This window comes from Branchiostoma floridae, chromosome 16, assembly GCF_000003815.2.
Source record: "Branchiostoma floridae strain S238N-H82 chromosome 16, Bfl_VNyyK, whole genome shotgun sequence".
Taxonomy (NCBI): domain Eukaryota; kingdom Metazoa; phylum Chordata; class Leptocardii; order Amphioxiformes; family Branchiostomatidae; genus Branchiostoma; species Branchiostoma floridae.
Window position 1 is genome coordinate 18,211,415 of NC_049994.1, and position 17,367 is coordinate 18,228,781.

At 39.5% G+C, this 17,367-nt stretch overlaps 3 protein-coding genes across 3 annotated transcripts in view; all 3 read right to left on the reverse strand.

Annotated features, from left to right (window-relative positions):
* Positions 1–1,863, reverse strand: part of LOC118403761 (gastrula zinc finger protein XlCGF57.1-like) — a 20,827-nt gene extending 18,964 nt beyond the window's left edge. Inside the window, exon 1 of the mRNA XM_035802560.1 lies at positions 1,819–1,863. The gene's annotated coding sequence lies outside the window, so the exon portion shown is untranslated. The remainder of the gene's footprint in view (positions 1–1,818) is intronic.
* Positions 1–17,367, reverse strand: part of LOC118403767 (zinc finger protein 525-like) — a 37,167-nt gene that overhangs the window by 10,036 nt on the left and 9,764 nt on the right. The window lies entirely within an intron of this gene.
* LOC118403772 (zinc finger protein 239-like) lies at positions 14,033–17,042 on the reverse strand. The gene is made up of 2 exons (XM_035802572.1): positions 16,989–17,042; positions 14,033–15,251 (listed from the first exon to the last, which is right to left on the reverse strand). Exon 2 carries the CDS (start codon positions 15,242–15,244, stop codon positions 14,207–14,209), a length of 1,038 nt encoding a protein of 345 aa, XP_035658465.1. The 5' UTR covers positions 15,245–15,251; positions 16,989–17,042; the 3' UTR covers positions 14,033–14,206.

A 17,367-nucleotide genomic window follows, 5' to 3' on the forward strand; every position in this document is an offset into this window, starting at 1 on the left:
AACCTAATCAGAAAATGAAATTATTTCTTAAGTCTTCATGATATTGAAAATTGATAGTTATAACTTGATCTAAAAACTATTGCGTAACAATTTCGTCGTGTCTTGTGAGAAAAAAATGTTGCTTTTTCAATTTTTGCTAATTTTCTTAGCTTGACTAATTTCCCGTAAATGCTTGTGCTGCCCTTACAGTCACTCAAACCGTTACTCTCGCTACGAAACTTCCTTATATCAAATATGATCAATTCTACCCCCAAACGGAGGGAAATTGTTGTAATCAGCATTGAAATATCAGGATTGAGTCGGTACATGATGGTACAGAATGTTTTGTAGGAAGCCTGCAGAGTGATAACGTAACGGTTATGTCGATGAAGGTTAGACAGCCAGGTAATAAGATATGCAAAAAGAAGCAGTTACTCAAGCAACTTATAAAATCATATCCAGTTGCTTGAGTAATTGCTTTCTGGCACATGAAAACGGTTTTACTTTCAAGTTTAGGTACCACCTGTTTGACAGACAAATACAGGGTATGGAAGAGGATGCACTCACTCACTCATATTGTGGCACTCTCTGCCTGATATACTAAATTCAAATTCGATACACACAAGTAAAGAAACTGGGGGGAAATCTAAATAGCAGATGATACAACACACAATCTTCCCCAGCAACTTGAAACATTGATACTGGATAAACAACCCCACCCTTGAACTGGCTACGTCATTCCTTATTATTCACCTTGCTTTCAAAGGTCACACATTTGAGCTTTACAAACACCTACCGGCCTTCCATGGTATTACATACCTTTTTATGCCCTCCAAACTTCCATTTATGTTCTCCAGGACTACCATCTTGTCTCTTACATGTCATGCGGAGGTGATAAGGGTCGGTCGCACTATGTTCGTTTCGCCCCCCTCCCCCTTCATCTCTACCATATCCACATACAGAAATCTCCTACAAACTATCATAATGCTTCAACTTTTTTCCCACAGAAATGACCTCTAACTCGCAAGGCTACGAAAGTCACGGGTTCCTCACTGGGCGTCGAGTGACGAACGTATATTCAAAATGGCGTCGTCACTGGATGCCCAGTGACGAAGAAAGTTCGTCACTGGTTTACCAGTGATGAATTGCTTTGTTCCAGTGATGAAGCTCTCTCGGCACTGGAATTCCAGTGATGAACATCGACTCGTCACTCGGTTTCCAGTGATGAACTCCGCTCGTCACTCGGGACCCAGTGATGAACTCCGCTCGTCACTCGGGGCCCAGTGATGAACGTCATTCGTCACTGGGAACCGAGTGCGGAACCACCGAGGTCACCGGTTCCTCACTGGGTTTTCCAGTGATCGGTGACTCTTCGGCACTGGACACCGAGTGATGAAATTATTTCGGCACTGGGCTTCCAGTGACCACGTTCTATTAGCACTAGAACGTTCCAATGCTGACTTCGATATGCAACAAAAACACCCTAATTCACATGTCGCCATAGCGGCTTGTTACTGTTAGATTTGGTCCGGGAGTGTGGGGACTTGCAGAGGTGACGCTAGTATAACTTTAAGTGCTAACTTTCAAATCCCCTCAACTGAAACGATGATTCCTTTTCCTTCAGTAAACTGAATATTTGTCGTCACTGGTTTACCAGCTGAAGTTTCCTCATCACTGGAAAACTAGTGACGATAAATATACCCCACTGGTAAGCCAGTGACGACGCGACTTCATCACTGGATACCGAGTGATGAGAAATTAACCCGTGACTTCGGTAGTTTTGCCCCTAACTCTTACGCTTAACATCAAAAGACCTGACTGCTCGCTGTTAAGTGTTACCTGCTTCCTATGACGGGTTTTCTGCTCGCGTAAACCGGGACTCTTTGTTCTTTCGTCGTGGCGAGGGGTCAGAGGTGAACTGCTTCGGGTCAAAGGTCAAACTTGGTCTCCTGATTCTCAAGATATTTGACTCCGCCAACACGTTACGAAGAGTCATGCTAAGTCATCAGTATGAGGTTCGACCGCTATGCCTTATCTTTAGCATGATGGCCAATCACTCACCAATCGATTCAGATCCAAATTTTGTTCCTTAACATGATCAGTTAGCACTTAGAGGATATTGAGCTTGTCTAGGAGAAAAAAAAAAGTATCAAAACACATCTTAGGCCACAGCAAGTAAATTTTATGGATGACATCCTCTGAAGACTACAAAAATAGTGCGATAGGTAAATCACTGTTCGCTGTGCAGAACAAGACATTAATTCGTACAGTCTACAAATAGGGGGAACATAGTTCTCCTGTACAGGGAGCTCGATTGTTGATGTAAAGTTTATACATAATGGATAAAGATTTGAATGTCATTCAACTTGATTCTCTATCACGTATCTCACGGTTACAAACTGTAATATTAAGTTTTGTTCTATGTAGTGGAATCAGACGGAGACAGTAGATGCTGCTAAACCTTGTATTCTTTTGTGTTAGCATGCGCAGACAGCGGGGTTGGCATTCCACGGATGGTGGTGCAGGAGGTTGTGTTACTTCTCAATTCACAGCTTCATGGAGCATATCATACTTTCTCGAATAAAATAAGTACCTTTTAAAATTGATATTCATGATGGACTATACTACCATAGTAATGCGTAGATTAAAGGGTTCGAATTAAGTAATATGAACTCAAGTGTAAGGTTTCCTCCTTAACAATAACAACAGGAATAATCCGAAAAAATGAACAAGTTTCAAAAACTATTCTATGAAACTACATATCTACTATTACAGATTTCTACCGTAGTGCATACTTCATTCATATATGTAAGTCTCATTACGTTACTTTGTATTACTTTACTATGTTAAGTTTTCATGTACCTAATGTTTGTTTTAATGCCTGAATACACAATTCCTCGCTGCCATGTATATAGAGATTGGAATCAATAAACTATCATTACTATTCCTTCACCGATCAGCTTGCAGGTTAGTTGACAAACAGTAAAAATCATTTCACCGAGACCACTTATTGTCTTAAGCTGGTATTCACTAAAGGTTACACATTTTCAAAACAGACTATATTCAAAGAAAGTGGACAACATATTATTACATTACGGTAGAAATTTTAAATATATAACAAAGTAACAAAAAGAAACAATTCAATATGCCTTCACTTGCTTTGGACAAACACTTGCATATTTACAAACATCCGTAAACGGACAATATGAGCATCTATCAAGTCGTTCTATGTTTCTACTTAAAACGGTGGACTCTCATCAACATGAGTTAAATGATTCAATCTAATTTTCACATGTAGGACAAACATTCAAGCCTACGCGGCTTCTCTCAGTGAGAGTCTCACAATATAGTCAAGTAGGAAGCACCCTTAATGTCCGGAAGGGCCACACAGGGTCAAACTGTCGCTTATCATGTATACAGTAGCAGACTCTCAGCAAAGCCTGGGTCAGCTTTTATGGATTTCTCTGATCAGAGCTCATGGCGTCCACAGCGCAGATTTGTGACACTGAATATCACGCTTGTTTTCTATGCAGTGTGTTTTGCGAAATGGTGGTCAAAAGAGGATTTAGTAACTGTCATGCTTGTTTCATTTGCTTGTTCATTCTCCAATATGGATTTCCATATGTTTAGACAAGTCAGACTTTCGAGCTGTCCTGTACCCACACTTGTCACACTTGTAGGGTTTCTCACCGGTATGTTTTGCTGCCACATGGAGATCCAAATGGACTTTCTGTGCTGCAGAATAGTCACACTGGTCACACTTGTATGGTTTTTCCCCTGCATGGGTTCTCATATGTCGGGATAAGTGAGACTTTTGAACTGTCCTGTATCCACACTCCCCACACTTGTAGGGTTTTTCTCCTGCATGGGTTCTCATGTGTCTGGTTAAGGCAAATTTTCGACTTGTCCTGTACCCACACTCCCCACACATGTAGGGTTTCTCAACGGTGTGTTGTGCTGCTATGTGGTTGTCCAGAGTGGCCTTTTGTGTTGCAGAATAGTCACACTGGTCACACTTGTAGGGTTTTTCTCCAGTATGGATTTGCATATGTATGGCTAACGTAGATTTTGTAGTCGTCCTGTACCCGCACTCCCCGCACATGAAGGGTTTGTCACCAGTGTGTTTTGCTGCTATATGGTTGTTCGAATTGACTTTCACTGCAGCAGAATAGTCGCACTGGTCACACTTGTAAGGTTTTTCTCCTGTATGAGTTCTCATATGTATGGATAACTCAGACCTTTGGACTGTCCTATATCCACACTCACCGCACATGTAGGGTTTCTCGCCGTTGTGCTTTTTTGCTTTATGGTAGTCGAGGTGGAATTTTTGTTTCGCAGAATAGTCACACTGGTCACACTTGTAAGGTTTTTCTCTAATGTGGATTCTCATATGTATGGATAAGGTAGACTTTTGAACTGTCCTATATCCACACTCCCCGCACATGTAGGGTTTGTCACCAGTGTGTTTTGCTGCTATATGGTTGTCCAAAATGATTTTCTGTGTAGCAGAATAGTCGCACAGGTCACACTTGTAGGGTCTTTCTCCTGTGTGAGTTCTCATGTGTACAGACAAGGAAGCCTTCTGAGCTGCTCTGTACCCACACTCCCCACACATGAAGGGTTTCTCACCAGGGCTTTTGAGGGTGAGTTCTTGTGCTGCCCTCTGATCTCCAGCATTGCTTGTTTTGCTGACGCAGTCAACCTGGGGAACACCAGTAGGAGACCCCTCACAGCAGTTCTGAAGTACTTCGGTAGGAGACCCATGCCCTGCCGTCGCCATGTCCTACCTAATGAGAAAATGAAGAAATAATTAAGAAAGTCATCGAATATTTGTAAAGAAGGTGTAAAATTTGATACGGCTATATTTCAACTTTACATTACAATTGATGACTTGCCCCACAACGAATTTGGTAAGTTTCATGATAAAAGAAATGTTGCTTTTCCTACCGTTCAAAAATCTCTGAGTCTGAAATTAGTCACCACAAAACCACCTCAGAATTATATTGACGAGCTCTGAGTTACCGCCTATTATCAAAGAGATATTTTCATATGTTCGTACTCCTTACAAAGCAATAAATCTCTCATAAAATGTCCTTATATGGCGAAGACATTGACAAAAACAAGACATTGAAAATATGTTTGAGTTTAAAATTGATCACATAAATTCAACCTACTGCGTAACAACTTTAGGCATGTTTTGTGAAAACAGAGATGTTGCTTTTTAAATCTGTAAATAACTTTCTAAGCTAGAGTAAGTTGCTACAATATCCCTTACCTTATTCTGTACTCAACTTGTTAATTTTGCTTAGGATCTTTATATCAAATTGAATTGATTCTACTCCCGAAAATGGAATGAAAAGTTTGAAATCAGCATTGAAATGATCAAATAAATGTAAACAAACTGGTTCACATATGCATTATGTTTCAGAAAGACACTTCTAGACTGATAATGATTAAAAAAGGTAGCCTTGTTACCGCCTGTTCAGACCCATAAATGGTAATAAGAGTTGTGAAAGTAGATGTGCAACACGGAAGATATTATCATTCTCTCCACTAAATTCAAATTTGATGCACACAACAGAGGCGGTAAAGAAATTGGGGGTGGGGCGGTGGTGATCTTAATAGCAGATGATAAAACATAAAATACTTTCCCATCAACAAGAAACATTGTGACATGCTAAACAACCCCACCCCCTCCACCTGGTACGTCATTCCTTGCTTCCAAGGGTCACTTGCATATATTTCAACATGTGAGCTTTACAAACACCTAACGGCCTTCCATGAAATCAAATACCCTTTTATATCCTCCAAAAGCCCATTTACATCCTCCACAACGGCCATGTTGCCTCCTACATGACGTGTGGAGGTCATGAGGGTTGCACGTATGTTTGGTTTTGCCCTCCTCCCCCTTCATTTCTACCACATACAGAAATCTCCTACAAACTATCATATTTCTTGGGCTTTTTCCCACAAAAATGACCCCAAACTCTTACGCTAAACAACAGAAAACCTGACTGCTCGCTATTAAGTCTTACCTGCTTTCTGTGACGGTTTTCCTTCTCACGTAAACCGGGACTCGGGCTGCTTTGTTCTTTCGTCGCGGCAAGGGGTCAGAGGTGAACTGCTTCGGGTCAAAGGTCAAACTTGGTCTCCTGATTTCCCAGATATTTGACTCCCGCCAACACGTTAAAGACGACACGCTTCGTTTTCAGTCGTTTTCAGTCTGAGGTTAGGCTGCTATGCATTACCTGTACGGGGATCACTCACCAATAGATTGTGTTGTGTTGTTTATCGGTCAGGTACATTCAGAGGGCCTTGGTCTTGGACGGTGAGCCATATTAACATAATCAATTAGCACATATAGGTTACTGAGCTAGTTAGTCTAAGAAGGGATTAAAAATAAATTCCATTCCAGTCTCCTGATTTTCCTAATGTTGGCGATTTTTTTTCTGCTCGAAAGGCTTTAAATGAAAAATTTAAAAAACATTGCTAACTGCTAACTTTTTTTGGTTTGTATTCTCTTCTTTGAGTTTCTATAAACAGAGGAAACGCAGTTCTGATGTATGATGGAAACTCGATTGTTGTTTGGCAAATATAGTTAGCTGAAGATATTTGTACCATTCAACTTGCTTTGTATCACATATGTGTTACATACTGCAATATTAAGGATATCCTACCTCCGTTGTAAACTGTAATATTGAGTTTTGTATTTTGTTGTGGAATCAGACGGAGACACTAGATGCTGCTAAACCTTGTATTCTGGTGCGTTAACACTACAAACAGTGGGGTGGGCATTCCAAGGGTGTTCCGAGAGGTTGCTTTTGCACATAGCTTCATGGAGCATACTTAATATTCATGGTAGACTATAGTACTATACTAACTTAGTAATACATAGATTATACGAAATGATACGAACTCAAGTACAAAGTTTCCTCCTTAACAATAACAACAGGAAACAGTTTCAGAAACGTTTCTATGAAACTACATATCTACCATTACACATTTCTACCATAGTGTGCACTTGATTCCTTCATTAACACTCGATCATCTTGCAGGATTGTTGACAAACACCAGTGAAAATCATTTCACCGAGAACACGGCTTTTGTGTGGTCGCTTATTTTCTTTTGCTGGTATTCTCTACAGGTTAGACAATTTCTAGAACAGAATATAGTCGAAGTAAGTAGACAAAATATTATTTCCTAACAATACAAATATCAAATAAATAACAAAAGTAGAGGTCAAAGGGCATCCGTGTGGGGTAGACGCTTCTCTAGCGTGCTGCGTCACCTAGTGTCCGTTTTCGGCCAGTTTTGGCCGAAAAGAGTGTCAACTAGGTGCGGGTTGTCGTTTTTTCAGTTAACTGGGCTCACCAGCAACATTTAGTTGGTTTTGTAGAGTTTGTACGTGCTTTTAAAGCACAATACTGCCGTAAAGTGACAGCAGCACGTTAGGCCCCCCTCCCCACCAGAAGACAGCACACCGAGGCCAGGAAGCTTACAAGTCTGCTCTCCTGACACAGCAAGTCCACCAACAGCAACAGGCTCCTCTACGGAGCCCTTGCGGGTAAGTTTCTGCTCCCTAGAGCTGAGAAGTTGCTTTTTTTGGCTGTTTGTTACTCTCCGGCTTGCCTTGCACTTCACCGGTACACCGAGCGCCTCTCTGCCGACGAGTTTGTGAATTGCAGGATAGTGTAGGTCTACACGAAGAGGGCTACCACTGTACCAAGAAGGAAGTGTGGAGACTAGAGTGTTTCCTCCAGTAACCCCCTGCTAAAGAGACAACAGCACGTGAAGCCCCCCTCCCCACCAGGAGACTGTACACCGAGGCCAGGAAGCCTACAAGTCTGCTCTCCTGACACAGCAAGTCCATCAACAGCAACGGGCTCCTCTACGGAGCCCTTGCGGGTAAGTTTCTGTTCCCTAGAGCTGTGTACTTGTTCGAATTCTCGGTTGTTTGTACCTTCCATGCACGTCACCGGAACACAGAGCGCCCCTCTGCCGAAGATTTTGTGAATTGCAGGATGGTGGAGTGACCCCCTAGACTACAGGACAGGGCAACAAACAGTATACAGTCAAGAGAAGAGGGTTACCAGCTACGCAACATACAAGCAGCGGGCCCCAACACTAAAGGGGCCCCCGCCGGTGAGTGTTTTTCCTCACACACCAGCAGTGTACAGAAGTAGTCCCTCCATTTGTGGTCACAGTTTATTACTGGCTTTATCTCCTAGAAGGTGGCTGGCTCTTTTCTCCAATCTGTTACAGAAGCAGGAGTTTTTCCAGTGAACCACAGCGTCGCCACAAGAGAAACAAAGCAGGTTTGGTCTCAATAAGACAACGACTACTTTGTGTGTCAACCAACACTTTATGTACATCCAGTCTGGTAAGTGACTTAACTTCATCATGCCTTACCGAACAAGAAGAGCGCAGAACACTCCCACCCCTAACGACAACAAAAAGCGGAAATTCAGCTCCACTAGCTCTCAGACTGACGAGGAGACTTGTCAAGACGCCTGCACAGTCTGTGGACAGAATAATGATCTGAAATCCATTCTAGAAAAAATCAATACTAAGTTAGAGGATCTGGAGACTTTGAGAAGCCAAGTACAGAAAGATGCCTTGCACATTGTTAACTTGGCAAAAGCATCTCAACATGTAGAGGAGGAAGTTGTTCTGCTAAGAAAAGAAGTAAAAGCTATGTCAGAGAAAATTAAGGCATATGAAGAGAGACAGGTGAAGTTTGAAAAAGAAAAAGTTACTGCACAGCAAAAACAAGTGCAACTGGAAGCGTACTCTAGGAGGGAGAACCTTCTTTTCTACAACATATTGGAAGAAAATAATGAAAAGCCTAAGGAAACTGAAAGGCTGTTAACTCAGGTATTGATACATAGCCTGAAGTTACCTGAAGATATGGTGAAAGGTATCAAATTCCAGAGAGTACACCGTCTCGGCCCAGTAAAGATTGGGGAGAATGTTCGGCCCAGACCTATCATCGCAAAGTTTGTTTGGTACAAAGAAAGAGAGAGAGTGAGGCTAGCTGCCAAAAATCTCAAAGATTCAATGATAGGTCTATCTGAAGATTTCCCCAGACAAATCAGAGAAGTTAGAAGGAAGCTTCTCCCTGTCTTAAGAGCGGCACGTAAGGCTCAACCTCCCAAATATGCTATTATGAATGTCGATCAGCTCTATATAGATGGGGTACTATACAAGGGTCCTGAAGCAAAACGCCCTTATGTGACTTAGCTTGTTGAACTGATTTAGAGATTTTTGTTTTTGTTTTTTCAAATGAGATTGATATTCCTCTGTATGCGACAGTACCCCAGAGCCTTGTTTGTATACACTTGTGTTGTTGTTTACTCACCACGGATCCCTGTAAGATATGTACGCTTATTGATGTCAAACTGTAGTTACACTATCTCATGTTAGTTTTTCTGAGAGAATTAAGAGTTCGGTTATTATATCCAGACAATATTTATGAATTGTCTGCTTGAATATGCTATGTACTCCAGCCACAACAGCAGCTTTTTCCCTTCATTATATATTGCACTGCACGCTTCTGCAATCAGTACCTTTATAACTGGAACTGAAAGATTCAGTTTATGTTTTCATAAACCATTCCTTTGACTAAATCATTGACTCAGATCGGCTCTTACAACGCCAATGGTTTGGCTAACAACAAAAAGCGAAGAGAAGTGTTTGAATGGTTACAAGAAAAATCGCTAGATGTTTTATGTATTCAAGAGACTCACTCGACAGTGAAAGATGAAAAGACTTGGGTGAACGACTGGGATGGCACGATTATTTTTAACCACGGTACTAGTAATATGCGTGGAGTCATGATATTATTTAGAAAAAATACAAAGTTTGTTGTGCATAATTGTATTAAAGATAATGACGGCCGACTGTTAATACTAGATGTCTCTCTTCACGATACACGAGTATGCTTAGTTAACTTGTACGCTCCAAATAGTGACGACCCTGCCTTTTTTGAAGACATTGTAAATAAGATCGCAACTTTAGAAGAATGCAGCGAAAATATAATTATCGCAGGCGATTTTAATACAGTCCAAAATACTATGCTTGATAGGGCAGGACGCAATCCAACAGAATATCATCCGCGTGCTCAGCAAAAGATCTTAGACATGGTATTAGAGCTAGATTTAGTTGACGTTTGGCGTTTCAAACATAAAAATACCGTAAAATTTACCTGGCGTAGGCGCCACCAAGCGAGCCGTATTGATTATTTTTTGATATCCTTTTCTCTTCTCACCAATGTTGTCAGTGCAACAATTGCAGGACGATTGAAATCTGACCATAATATCATCTGCATTTCTGTTCAAACAACAACATTCTCTAAAGGTAAAAATTATTGGAAGTTTAATCAAACTTTATTAGAAGATGCTACATTTGTAAAAGAAACCGAGGTATTTATTAGAGAATTTTTTGAGAACAATAATGGGACAAGTGACCCGCTCACAGTGTGGGACACGTTTAAGTGTTGCTTAAGGGGACATACTATCAAATTTGCATCAAATAGATATAAAATGTATTCAAATAAAGAAGCAGATTTAACTAAGCAGATTAGTGAGTTATCTAAGGAATTGGATGAGACAGACACCCCATCGGATTCCTTACTAGAAGAAATAAAAACACTTCAAAGTGAACTTGAAAGTCTACACGAACGAAAAACTGAACAAACGCACTATGTTCGAAAAGCTGACTGGATGGAATTTTCGGAAAGATGTAATAAATTCTTTTTATTGAGTCACAGAAACTATTCAAGGAAAAATGTCACAAATATAACAACTTCTGATGGAGACAATACCCAAGATCCTTTACAAATATTGGCTAATTTAAGGTCTTTTTACTCAACCCTTTATTCATTTAAAGAGTCCCCAAAGCCTCTAGATGAGAAAAATTGCTCTGCCTTTTTTCAAAATACGGATAACGTCAATAAACATTTAAACTCAGAGCAACAAAACTCCTGTGAAGGTCCCATTACTGAAAAAGAATTGTGGATAGCAATTAATAGCTTTAAGAATGGAAAAGCTCCAGGACTAGATGGGCTGCCAATTGAAATATATAAGGTATTCTTCTCTAGCTTAAAGCAACATATGCTCCAATCCTTTAACTATGCATATGAAAAAGGACAGTTGTCTAACACACAAAGAGTAGGACTAATCACTCTTTTACTAAAGCAGAACTCAGAGGGCCAGGACAAGGACCCGTCCAAACTTACAAACTGGAGGCCTCTTTCACTTTTGTGTTGCGATGTGCGGATCATCTCTAAAGTAATTTCGCTTAGATTGAAAAATTGTATTAGTGATTTGATAAGTGAAGATCAAACTGGTTATTTGAAAAACAGATTCATTGGAGAGAATATACGAAGAATTTTAGAATTAATTGAATATTATGACACTAACGAAAAACCAGGACTGATCTTTATTGCCGATTTCGAGAAGGCATTTGATAGCCTAAGATGGGATTATATGTTTAAAGTTTTGAACTATTTTGGCTTTGGGGAATCTCTTATTAAATGGATTTCGGTTTTATACAACAATATTTCTAGTAAAGTAATAAACAATGGACATATTTCTGACGCCTTTCCTCTTCTCCGTGGTGTTCGACAGGGGTGTCCCCTCTCCCCCTACTTGTTTATTTTATGTGTAGAATTATTAGCCACAAAAATCAGGACCAACGAACACATAAAAGGACTTAAGATACACACTCTGGAAACCAAGGTCTCACAGTTTGCTGATGATTCTAATTTTCCTCTGCAACCCGAAGCACAATCTCTAGTAGCCCTCGTTGAAGATTTAAAGAATTTTTCAATAATTTCTGGCTTAAAACCGAACTTTGACAAATGTACGATTTTAAGAATAGGCTCTTTAAAAAACACAACTTTTTCTCTCCCTTGTGATCTTCCTATCAAATGGACTAATGGCCCTGTACAACTTCTAGGGATTATGCTGGGTTTAGGCACAACTGGTTATACCGAAAAATTAGATCAGAATTACTGGACAAAACTAGCTAAGATAGACAAGATCTTGCTCCCCTGGAGAGGACATTCCTTAACACTTTTTGGTAAAATTGCCTTGGTGAACTCTCTAATAGTATCACAATTTACATATCTATTCATGGCATTACCTTCTCCTAGCGCCAAGTTCTTTAAGGAGTATGAGAAAAAGATATTCAATTTCATTTGGAATGGGCGCCCAGAAAAGATTAAACGCAAGGTTATATATAACACCTATGACTGTGGTGGTCTGAAATTAATACACTTACCCACTTTTGATCTCACTCGTAAGGCATCGTGGATACCTAGACTATGGCAAGCAAAAACACCTTTAAGTAAATACTTGACTGATTTCCCAGATCCTGTATGTAAACTTTACCCTTTCTTGCAATTATCTAAATATCATATAGACTGTATTTTTACTAAGTTTTCTCGGTCTGTTAGTCCTTTCTTCATCAATGCCCTTAAAGCATGGCTTTCCTTCCAATTTAAGCCACCTGAAACACACCAGGACATACAATCACAGCTTTTATGGCTCAACTCAAATATTACTATAGACAGCAAGCCTATTCACTTTAGAAAGCAAGCTACTGGTCAAATATTATTTATAAGTGACCTTTTAGATACAAATGGAAAATTTTTGTCATATAAGGAATTATCGCTGAAATTTGGGAAAACTCTTCAAATGATGGAATATAATCAAATAATCTCCGCTATCCCAAGCACCTGGAAAAGACATCTTAAGGATAAACCACTTACTATAGGACCTAATGCACCCTTCATATCAAACTATTCCTGGTTGGGGGCACGTAAGATAAATAAAGATATATACATGACAACTCTTTTAACAAATAACGTAGTCCAAACCCCAGTTAAAATCCAAACATATTGGGAAGAAATACTTGACATAATAATACCATGGAAACAAGTTTTTAGACTGATATACAAGACTACAATATGTCCGAGACTAAGATTTTTCCAATTTAGGATGTTACATAAATTTCTACCTACCAGAAAAATGTTATATATTTGGAAACTCTCGGACAGCCCTATTTGCATACACTGTGGAAATGAGCAAGAAGATACACTGCATCTATTTTGGGAATGTCCAAGAGTTTCCCAATTTTGGAGAGATGTTAAGAAATGGCACGAACGAGTATCGAGTGAACCATTACACATAGATTTAACAAGTGTAATTTTGGGTGATCTAACAGTAAATTCCCCTAGGCTGAACAATACACTAATATTAATGGCAAAATTTTTTATTTACAAACAGCAAGGAAAACACCTATCATTAAACCATTTTATCTCATATATTAAGACTTCTTACAAATTGGAATTTATAATAGCTTCCAGAAAGAACAAATTGGCAGTTCACTACTGTAAATGGGGAGAAATACTTCACATCATTTCTTAAACCCCTCTATTTTCTTTTTGTCTTTTGCTACTCTTGTGGTTTTGCATTATTCAATTATTTTCACTAGTATTTGAAGCGAAATGTTGTATTGATGGTTTCTTATGTGTCTGTACTTTATTTGAGATTATTCTTGTTTAAAGTTTACCATTAATTTACACTGATGTTACTTTTCTTATGTAAACGATACTACCTTATACTGCTGTATTAGTTTATTTGGTTGGTATTATTTTCTTCCCGCTGTAGTATTGTTATCTATTTTTGGATCCGTGGTTTATGTTTATGTTTTGTCTCAGTTATTGTCTCCATCTCTATTGTCATTATGTATTCTTCTGTTATTTCTGTTTATTTGAAATGCAATAAATATTAAAAAAAAAAAAAAAATAACAAAAGTAACAAAAACAATTTGATACCTTAACTTGCTTTGGACAAACACTTGCCTATTTGACATCTATTAACTTAGCCTATGATCATCTATCAAGTCATTCTATAATTCTATCTTAAACAGTAGCTCATCTAGCTGAAAATCATAATTGAAATAATCAAGTTTTACATGTAGGATCTTCAGTTCCACACGGCTTCTCTCACAATAGTCAGGTGAGAAGCACCCTTAAATTCCGTCACAGTTTGATCGGTCACTTTTCCTGTATCCAGGCTCTTCGCAAAGCCAATTCGTCATCAGTTTTTGAGGGTGTCTCTGATCAAAACTCGGTCACATGGTCGAATTGTGACACTGATCACACTAGATTTCTCCCATGTGTTTTGTACTGTAAAAATCTTATCAACAGACAATTCACTATTTAGTAACTGTCAAATCTGACTGTTTGGTCATTCCCATTCATATGGGCTCTCTTGTGTTTGGACAAGGTTGACTTCCGAGCTGTCCTAAAATAACACTCCCCACACATGAAGGGTTTTTCGCGGGTGTGTTTTGCTGCTATATGCCTGTCCAAATTGACTTTCTGTGCTGTAGAATATTCGCACTGATCACACCTGTAAGGTTTTTCTCCTGTGTGCGTTCTTATGTGTTTGGATAAAGTAGACCTTTGTGTTGCCCTGTACCCACACTCCCCACACATGTAGGGTTTCTCGCCACTGTGTATTGCTGCTTTATGGATGTCCACAGAATATTTCTGTGTAGCAGAATAGTCGCACTGGTCACACTTGTAGGGTTTTTCTCCTGTATGGGTTCTCATATGCCGGGCTAAATCAGACTTTAGAGCTGCCCTGAATCCACACTCCCCACACTTGTAGGGTTTTTCTCCTGTATGGGTTCTCATATGTTGGGATAAGCTAGACCTTTGAGCTGCTCTGTACCCACACTCCCCACACATGTAGGGTTTGTCCCCGGTATGTGTTGCTTGATGAGTAACTAAAGTGTATTTCTTTGCTGCAGAATAGTTGCACTGGTCACACTTGTAGGGTTTTTCTCCAGTATGGGTTCTCATATGTACGGATAACTTAGACTTTTCAACTGTTCGGTACCCACACTCCCCACACATGTAGGGTTTATCACCACCGTGTTTTGTTGCTATGTGGCAGCCAAGTTGGGATTTCCGTATTGTGGAATACTCGCACTGGTCACACTTGTAGGATTTTTCTCCTGTATGGGTTCTCATGTGTCGGGATAAGTTAGACCTATGAGCTGTCCTGTACCCACATTCGCCACACATGAAGGGTTTCTCACCAGCGTTTTTTAAGTTGACTTTCTGTGCTGCCGTCTGGTGTTCAGCATCGCTTGATTTGCTGTCACAGGCAATCTGAAAAACCTCGGCGAGAGACCCATCATAGCGGTTCTGCTCTACTCCAGTATGAGACCCATGTCCTGCTGTTGCCATGTCTAACCTATTGTGAAAATAAAGAAATAATTTTCTAAGTCATCATGATATTGAAAATAGATTGTTATAACTTGATCTGATAACTATTGCGTATCAACTCAACTCAATTTCGTCGTGTATTGTGAGAACAAAAATGTTGCTTTTTCAATTTTTTCTAATTTTCTTAGCTTTAGAGTCCATTCCGAGACACCATGAGGGTTTTTAGACAATAATTGTAATAATTTAGAATTATGTTGAATAAAAGAATTTCTAAGCCCCAACAGTTACAATTTTTTCAAAAATATTAATATAGAATTTTGAATCTATTTGAATTCCTTTGAATACTTTGGAAACATTTTGAAAGAGATCACACAAAAATTTCTTTATTTACAGTAATTTTCAAACATCTGCAGGATTCTTTCACTTTTAGAATTATTTACAAAAAATGGTTAACCTTACCAAATGGTAGAATTAATTTATTGCCCCATAAAAGTTAGCCCCTTTTGTCTGCATGATATATTTTTAAATTTCACTGATGGGCACTAGTGGGTCCTTTGTGGTAGGCCATTGACATGGCACCCAAACATACTTTGCAAGGATGTGAATTGCTTACTTCCTAGCCCACTGACCCAATATTACAAACAAATGGTAGAAAATAGCAAATAATGGCAAAATACTGTTACCATCGTTTACAAACTGTTAGAATTATTCTGTTCCACATCGTGAATATTTCAAAGATTTTACAGACCGGGGGAAATATTCAGAAAGTTCAAATAGCATTAGAAATATTTCAAAAGTATAAAATCTCCTGGACATATAATTGAAAACATTTGTAAATGATGACAATGGAGACCCTCGCGGCGACTTGGAATTGACTCTACTAATTTCTCGTAAATACTTGTGCTGCCCTTACAGTCACTCAAACCGTTACTCTCGCTACGAAACTTCTTTATATCAAATATAATCATTTGTACCCCCAGGCGAAGGAAAATTGTTGTAATCAGCATTGAAATGTCAGCATTGAGTCGGTACATGGTACAGAATGTTTTGTAGGAAACCTGCGGAGTGGTAACGGTTATGTCGATGAAGGTTAGACATCCAGGTAATAAGATATGCCAAAAAGAAGCAGTTACTCAAGAAACTTCCAAAATCATATCCATTTGCTTCAGTAATTGCTTTCTGGCACATGAAAACGGTTTTACTTTAGAGTTTAGGTACCGCCTGTTTAGACAACTAAAGGGTACGAAAGTGAATGCAAAGCACAGATGATATTGTGGCACTCTATCTGATATACTAAAACTAAATTCGATACACACAACAGATCAAGTAACGAAACTGGGGGGAAATCTTAATAGCAGATGATAAAACATAAAATCTTTCCCAGCAACTTGAAACATTGACACAGGCTAACAGCCCCACCCTTCCACTGGCTTCGTCATTCATTACTTCCAAAGGTCACATAGGGGTATTTCCACAAGTGAGCTTTACAAACTCCTAACGGCCTTATATGGCATTACTTTATCCTCCCCAAACCCATTTATGCCCTCCACAACGGCCATGTTGCCTCCTACATGACGTGCGGAGGTCATGAGGGTCGCATGTAGAGTGTATATTTGGTTTCGCCCCCCTCCCCCTTCATTTCTACCATATTCACATACAGAAATCTCCTACAGATTATCATATTACTTCAGCTTTTCCCACATAAATGATCTAAAACTCTTACGCTCAACATCAGAATACCTGACTGCTCGCTGTTAAGTCTTACCTGCTTCCTATGACGGGTTTTTTCCTCGCGTAAACCGGGAGTCGAGCTGCTTTCTGATTTCGTCGCAGCGAGGGGTCAGAGGTCACACTTCTCCTGATTCTCAAGATATTTGACTCCCGCCAACACGTTACGAAACGTCATGCTTAGTCGTCAGTCTGAGGTTCAACCGCTTTGCCTTATCTTTAGTATGATGGCAAATCTCTCACCTATAGATTCAGATACAAATTTTGTTCCTGGGTGAGGCATATTAACATGATCAATTAGCACTTAGAGGATATTGAGCTAGTCAAATAATAGCTGGAGATGCATACCATTCAGCTTGATTTTGTGTCATATCTGTGTCACATACTGTGATATTAAGTGTTTTATTTTGCAGTGG